The sequence below is a fragment of the Dipodomys merriami genome, unplaced genomic scaffold (genome assembly GCF_024711535.1).
Source record: "Dipodomys merriami isolate MVZ:Mamm:240054 unplaced genomic scaffold, mDipMer1.0.p SCAF_1, whole genome shotgun sequence".
Lineage (NCBI taxonomy): Eukaryota > Metazoa > Chordata > Mammalia > Rodentia > Heteromyidae > Dipodomys > Dipodomys merriami.
The window spans coordinates 52,315,400-52,322,722 of record NW_027202270.1 but is presented as its reverse complement, the minus strand read 5'-3'; the positions used below and the strand labels follow the sequence as shown (position 1 = coordinate 52,322,722).

The 7,323-nt window shown below is 35.5% G+C and overlaps 1 protein-coding gene across 2 annotated transcripts in view; it reads right to left on the bottom strand.

Moving 5' to 3' along the window:
- Ifih1 (interferon induced with helicase C domain 1) overlaps positions 1-7,323 on the bottom strand; it is a 54,846-nt gene that overhangs the window by 38,278 nt on the left and 9,245 nt on the right. For both annotated transcript variants that reach the window (XR_011371814.1, XM_070021935.1), the window contains exon 3: positions 5,682-5,825. Coding sequence is in view for 1 of the 2 variants with exons in the window: in XM_070021935.1 (XP_069878036.1) it covers positions 5,682-5,825 (144 nt within the window). In the remaining variant the exon portion in view is untranslated. The remainder of the gene's footprint in view (positions 1-5,681; positions 5,826-7,323) is intronic.

The window sequence follows — 7,323 nt, the reverse complement described above, 5'->3', positions numbered from 1 at the left end:
GATTTGGGTATTGCAATTCTAGGTTTACAATACAGAGATCTTCTCACAAAGTAGTGGTTAAGTTTCAGGAATTTTTCTCTGACTAAATAATTTCACTTGATTTGAAATCTCATTCACTTGGCTTTTACTTTTATTACAAAGCTTTAATTCACAAAGCAATGTATGAAAAAGCTCCGTGTAAACTAACCTCTCACTTGTTTGACAAAGCATCAATAGCAGATGATTAAAAATGATTTTGCAATTTTGCTAGAAACCTATAGAATTCAAGAAATTCACTTACCTATTTATTTCCTATAATTGAAACCTTATTATAGAAGGGAACAAATGTCTATTTTGTGTACTAGTGTTTGTATATGGAAATGGTCTACAGAAATACCAGAAGTTTGTAACATATTCTTGTTATAAGTTGACTAATGGTTCCCAGTAGCAGAACCAATATATCCAGAATTAAATTGAAATTAATAATCTAATAAATATTTACGTGTCATTTATAAATTATTGTTTTGATTTTGGAGAGAGTAAAATTATTTTTTGTTATATTTTAACTACTAAACACCTTCTTAGTGGGAAATTGTTGATTGTCATACTGAGAACGAAAGAGGAAGAAATCACAGCCCAGGTGTGTGACAGTATGAGCACACTCACCAGAGCAATCCATTACAAAATTCTGAGATATTACACTTAGGATGCAGGAGAGAGGTGATTAATTGGTTTAAGGAATAGTCACTATTGCCAACAGTAATGGTTATGTGTGTAACTGCAAATAACAATACATGGATGCATGGAAGATATGCAAATTAGTTTAGAAATTAGAATTAGAAATTCTTAATTTAGAATTACAAATGCTTTGTCTCATTTACTTATCTTTTTACACATTAAAATCATCTTTAATGTTTGCTGTAACAAGTTTCTTTCAGTACTAGTTTGGTTATAGTCTAAAATATTAACCTACTATATTTGAATTTGAAATAAAGAATATATGTTATCATTATCTTAAAATGCATACAAAGTTATTCAAATACATGTTAGAAACTACTTTCTTCCTTTTACATTTATTTTTCACATTTAGATTCTAAGAACACCTTTAATTCTAAGAACACTTTATAGACAAAATTATTTCATATTGAATTTACAAAAAATTTCAATCAAAAAATTTATTAGCTAGGTACAGTAGCATATTCTATAATCACAGCATTCAAGGCAGTGAGATCATGAGTTTTTGAAATGAACTCGGACTACATAGTGAGTTTTAAGTTAGTCTAAGCTACCTTCTTCTAGGCAAAGAGTACAAGTTATTTATATCAGTAATTCTAGGGTAAGGTCCAGAAAATGAACAGATCCTTGTATTTAAAATCACCAGCATTATCAAAAAAGCAAAACCTGGATCTTGAGAAGCCTGCTTGTCATCGCGTTCCTACAATCTAGAAGATCCCTGTGAGTTGGTTCCTCAGATTCCTGTCTAGATTACTGTATAGCATTGCACACCATCACATGAATACATATTTTTAACACTCTATACCTCTCTTTCCTAACTCTTGTTAGGAGTGAAGCTCTAAGATGACTGCTCTGTGGTCCACACACCATGATGGAAAATTTCCTACTGTATCCAGGCACTGAATAAGGTGCCTGGCCAATGAAAGGAGTGTGCTAAATGTTTCTTGGGAAAAGAAGTGAAAGGAAGTGAGACAGGGTGTTTAGAGAAAGGGAGGAAATAGGGAATGATTTATATATATATATATATATATATATATATTTCTTTTTTAAAGCCTGTAAGTATAAAAAGAAGAACAAATTTAAAACATTTGCCTCTAACTTTCTGTACGTGTGTGTGTGCATGAGCATGCACACGCACACACCAGTACTGGGGTCTGAACTCAGGACCAAAGTGCTGTCCTAGAGCTTTAGTCCTTAAGACTGCAACTGTATCACTTAAGTCACAGCTCCACTTCTGGCTTTTTGGTGGTCACCTGGAGAGTATCCTGGACCTTCCTTTCTGGCCTGGCTTTGAGCTATGATCCTCAGAACTCAGCGTTCTGAGTACCTATGACTACAGGAAAGACATTGGTGTCTGGCAACTTTGTCTACTACCTACTCAGATTAGGTAAATTGCAAGGTGGCAGGATGTGCCTGGTAACTTTCGTCTGAAAGCTATCATTTGAGATTCAGGATCCTCTCCCGAACTCAGTTTGGTCATCAATTCTTTCTAGTTTTGGACTTCGAAAACCACCAGTAATCCATAGAATTTTCAAGTATCCAATTAAGAAACTTTGCTAAACAAGAAAGACCCACATTGCGAGAGAAGATGTGGGCAGTGCTATAGACTAGAGATGTCTGAAGGAAAGTGCAGATGTTAGAACACTTAGCTAATCTTCACAAATGAAGTGTGGCCTGTGACCATTATCTGCGGTAGCATCTGAGAGAATGGAATCACCGGATGCTCTCTACATTTGTTGACTCAGAATCTCTAATTCAACAAGATGCCTCCCCAAGGCAGTTCATCTGGTGTGAAAGCCCCAGAATTACTGCATTCAAAAATACTGTGAAGAGCCAGAGAGACAAGTGCTGCTTACTCTGCCTCCTTTGTGAGCACTGGAAAACAAATAGCAAACTGACCTGAGTGAAAGTAAAAGAATGATTTCTAGGGGGCAGGGAAGGTGGGGGGGGGGAGGTGGGAAGGAAGAGACAGGTCGAGGGCAGAGTCAAAGAGTGCAGTGTGCCCACGTATAGAAATTTCACAGTGGATCCCATTAATTTGTACATCTCAGTAATCCTAACTACACAGGACAGTGCTGGAGGATCATAGTTTAAAGCCAGCCTGAGCAGAAAAGTCTCTATTTACAAAGTCGCAGACAAAAAGTAAACAGGTTGGAGAAGTAGATCAAGTGCTTAAAGCACCAGCAAACTAGCTGATAAACACCAGGCTCTGAGCTCCAATCTCAGTACCAGCAAAAAAAAAAAAAAAAGGTGATAATTATTATTTTTTATGTAAAAGATAATGGGTACTAAACACAGATTAAAATCATTTATGTCCAGCCGGGTGCTGGTGGCTCAAGCCTGTAATACTAGCTACTCAGGAGGCTGAGACCTGAGGATCGTGGTTCAAACCCAGCTCAGGCAGGAAAATTCAGGAGACTATTATCTCCAATAAACCACTCAGAAAACCAGAAGTGATGCTCTGGCTCAAGTGGTAGAATGCTAGCCTTGAGCTGAAGAGCTGAGGGATAGCGCCCAGGCCCAGTGTTCAAGCCTTACTTCCGACAAAAAAAAAAAAAATCATTTATGTCTTGAAACCCTATAACATATGTTCTAAACATATCCAACCATTTTGATATTTTGATATATTGATATATATGTATAAAGTTTATTCTCTATTTTGACATATTCCAATTGTTTTGTACTCTCCTTAACAAACACAATTTAAAACACCTAATCTTTTTTACAAAATACTTTAAAAATTTACATGAATCTATATTCTCTTGTCTAAATACTAAGTAAATACATTTATTTAATAATATATAATAAAATGCAGTGATAATATATTCATTTTTATTATTAATATTCAAAATATATTTCATTGGAAGTATAATGAATACTCAAAAATGTTACCATCATTATTACTTTTGAATTTTGAAAACTTTCTTCAAGTTATATAGGGAAATGATTTGTATGGCTAAGGAATAGAAACAATATTTTAGGAATCCATCAATGAATATGCAAATTTATGTCAGTGTCTTTTCTCATTCTTTCCCTTAATCATTAACTACATGCTCAATATTTTAGAAAATGTCTAAAATAGCATGTAGACTGACATGGAAAATAGAAGAGTTAAATTCCTGCATGTGAATGCTATCGCAAATGAAAGAAAGAATTGAATGATAAATAATGTAATTTAAAGATTTCAGTATATTTTATAAATTTCTAAAATAAGAAGTTGAAAAACATTTACAAAATTATCTGGGAAAAATATACCTCCTTAATTTAAGTGGAGAGCAGTCAGAAATAGGAAATCAAAAGATTCAATGAAAGAGCTATATATAGCTTAATTTTGTCAGATACAGCTGGATAAGCTCCAGCAAACAAGATGACCAAACACCAGGCCCCGAGTTCCAATCCCACCAAAAATAAAATGTGTTAATTATAATTCTCAAAAACGCAAAAGGTGCCTGGTGCTGGCAGCTCACGCCTGTAATTCTAGCTACTCAGGAAACTAAGATCTGAGGATCGCAGTTCAAAGCCACCCTGGGCAGGAAAATCTGTGAGACACTTATCTGCAATAAACCACCAGAAAACCACTAGTGGCACTTTGGCTCAAGTGGTAGAGTGCTTGCATTGAGCTGAAGAGCTGAGGGCCAGTCCCAGGCCCAGAGTTCAAGCCCCACAACCAACAAAAAATTTTTTTTTGTTGTTAGAAAATGTTGATTGTTCATTTATATATTTCCACAGGTCACTGAAAACTGCAAGAAGAATACAAATGTCCTACCAGAAAATAGGTAGTCAAAGGCAAAAAGAGTATCCACTTGCTAAATATATTTTAGTAGAAATCAGAGCATTCAAATTTAAATAACGAAGAATCTTTTTTTTTTTTTTGTCAGTTGTGGGGCTTGAACTCAGGGCCTGGGTGCTGTCCCTGAGCTCTTTAGCTCAAGGCTAGCACTCAACGACTTGAGCCAGAGAGCCACTTCCAGTTTCCGGGTGGTTTATTGGAGATAATAGTCTCTTGGATTTTCCTGCCCGGGCTGGCTTTGAACCGTGATCTTAAGATCTCAGCTTCCTGAAAAGCTAGAATTACAGGTGTGAGCCACTGGTGCCTTGCTGAAAGTATAATTTTTAACAGCAAGTAAACTGATAAAGACTCTAGAAAAGACTTCAGGGAAACAGGCACTCTCTTAGACTGAGAAAGACCACGTGGAGTGTTCCCACAGCGAAAAAGAACTATATATGACCAAAAATTATATATGACAAAATTATATTAAACCATTTGACCTAGAAATTCTACTTCTATACTAGGTATGTATGGATGTGTACATGCATGAATATAGTTTTATGGGATTTGAACATGTTAGGGAAAGAATTTCTTGATTAGCCACACCTACCACATGACATGCTTTTATTAGGTCAACTGTGATTTAAATACAAAGGACTAAAGTATTATTCACCATGTGCCAATTTGGAAACATAGTAACAGTTCAACAATTTGGATATTTAATTATACTGGATATTTCATTATTCAATTATTAAAAACTATGCTGTAGAAGGATATCTAATGAACAGAGGAGAAGTAATGTTACACATCCACCTCCAGGAAAGCCTGAGGACCAATTCTTAAGTGTCAGTTCTACACTGGGAATATGGACATATTTTGGGGAGGTATTTTGGATACCATGAACTACAGCACATGCTTGTGTTAGTTATCACATTACAATGACCACAGATTGCTTAGAAAGTAAAATTAGAAGCAAGTATGTGCATCTTTAGAACACAGCAACATTGTATTTGTTGGAGAAAGTTAAGCTAAGAAACATTACTTTTTCTTCTTCAAAAATATTGTTTTAATAAAAATGCTCACATACTCCAGTGCCCAGTTTTCCTGTGTTTGATAGATCTTAGTGTATAAGTCCACCAGTGTGTTTTTTGGGAAGTGATAATTAGCTGTCTTTAACGTAGCAATGTGTTTCTAGTACCTGAAACCTCAGAAGAGACTGCCAAGGTTGACTCCAATGCACTATTCTCCAGGCTGCGTTCCCCTTCTGCATTTGGCTTATCTGAAGCTGAAGGAAGGGGCTCATTTATTTCAGGACCTTCATCATGTGACAACTGCCCACTCTCTGTGAATAAAAAGGCTGCAATGTAAGTAACTCTACAAGGCATGTTTTATACAACATACACAACTGTTACTGTTATAGTAAAAACAGAATGGAGTTTCCAAATATAACTTAAATACTTTAGATTTTTTTAAAAAAAGAATAGGTAACTCTGAAAAGTAATACAAGCTTCTAGATAATACAAATAAATATTGTTCTTTTGAAAACAGAAATGCTCTTAGAGATTTACTTAATATATATGTTAAAATTTTTGACAGTGTGAAAGATTTAGAACAAGTTATGAGACCATACATAATACTTTTAACATGAACAGTGAGAGATTTTTTGATGGTTATCAAAAAATAACTTATCAAAAATAACCATCAAAAAATATTTCATGCAAGTACTGGGCCCTGAACTCAGGGCCTGAGTGCTATTAATACTGACACTCTACTGACAGCCACACATCCACTTTCATTTTGTATCTGGTTAATTGGAGATCAGAGTCTCAGATACCTTCTGCTTGGGCTGGCTTCAAACTGTCATCCTCAGATCTTATTCTTCTGAGTAGCTAGGAGTACAAGTATGCGCCACTGGCACCTGGTTTCAATTTTTTTTTTAAAAGGTGAATATATGAGTACTACGCTAGAAACCGGAAAAGTGGGATGACTTCCTGCCTCACCATTATCTTCTGGTTCACCGTCTCAGAGATTCAAACAGGCATTGAAGGCTGAATAAATTAAGATGTAAGTCTGGTGACTTTCTTGCAGCTGTGCTCTTTCCATTTGGTTCCCTTGATGCATGTTCTGCACAAGATGCACATCTGCTTTAAGGCTGCACTAAGTTCATGTTTCTCACATCCTCAGGAGTTGTTTTTAATTCAATGAAATGTTCTGTATTTCTCTTTTTGTCCATTCCTCTCTCTCTGCTTTTTAGCCTTCGATCAAGGCATATTCAGGGATTTATTGAGGACTTAATGGGACTTAAAAAAAATAAAAGGACTTTCTGTTCTACTTGAAAGTGGGATCTTCAAGAGAGATCTAACAGTAGACAGAAAATTTCTTCAAGTGTCATTTCAGATTTTCTCATCTTAAAGAGAAGGGGAAAATGCCTCTAACTTTGCATGGAGAATTTCATACTGAAAACAGTTGTGGCTTTAGACAAGGGACCAACTGGATGATGCTTCCACTCAGACATTAAGAGTGCTGGGTATTTATAATTATAATAGCCAACTTACTTTGTGCTTAGCATGATTTCAACATTAAATCATTGAATATATAAATCAAACAAACCTGATATCAAAAAGTGATATCAGCCCGGCACTGGTGGCTCATGCCTGTAATCCTAGCTACTCAGGAGAAAAAGGATTTTCTCTTACTTTATTTTGTATTTTAATACTAAACTATCTTACCAAAGATCTTATTTACAAAATAAGATTGCTGACTCAGTACTAAAGGGCTAGGAGTGTCCCAGGTTTCTGAATGTTGAGGTTTCTGATAAGTTTATCTTTACCCAAGTCTTA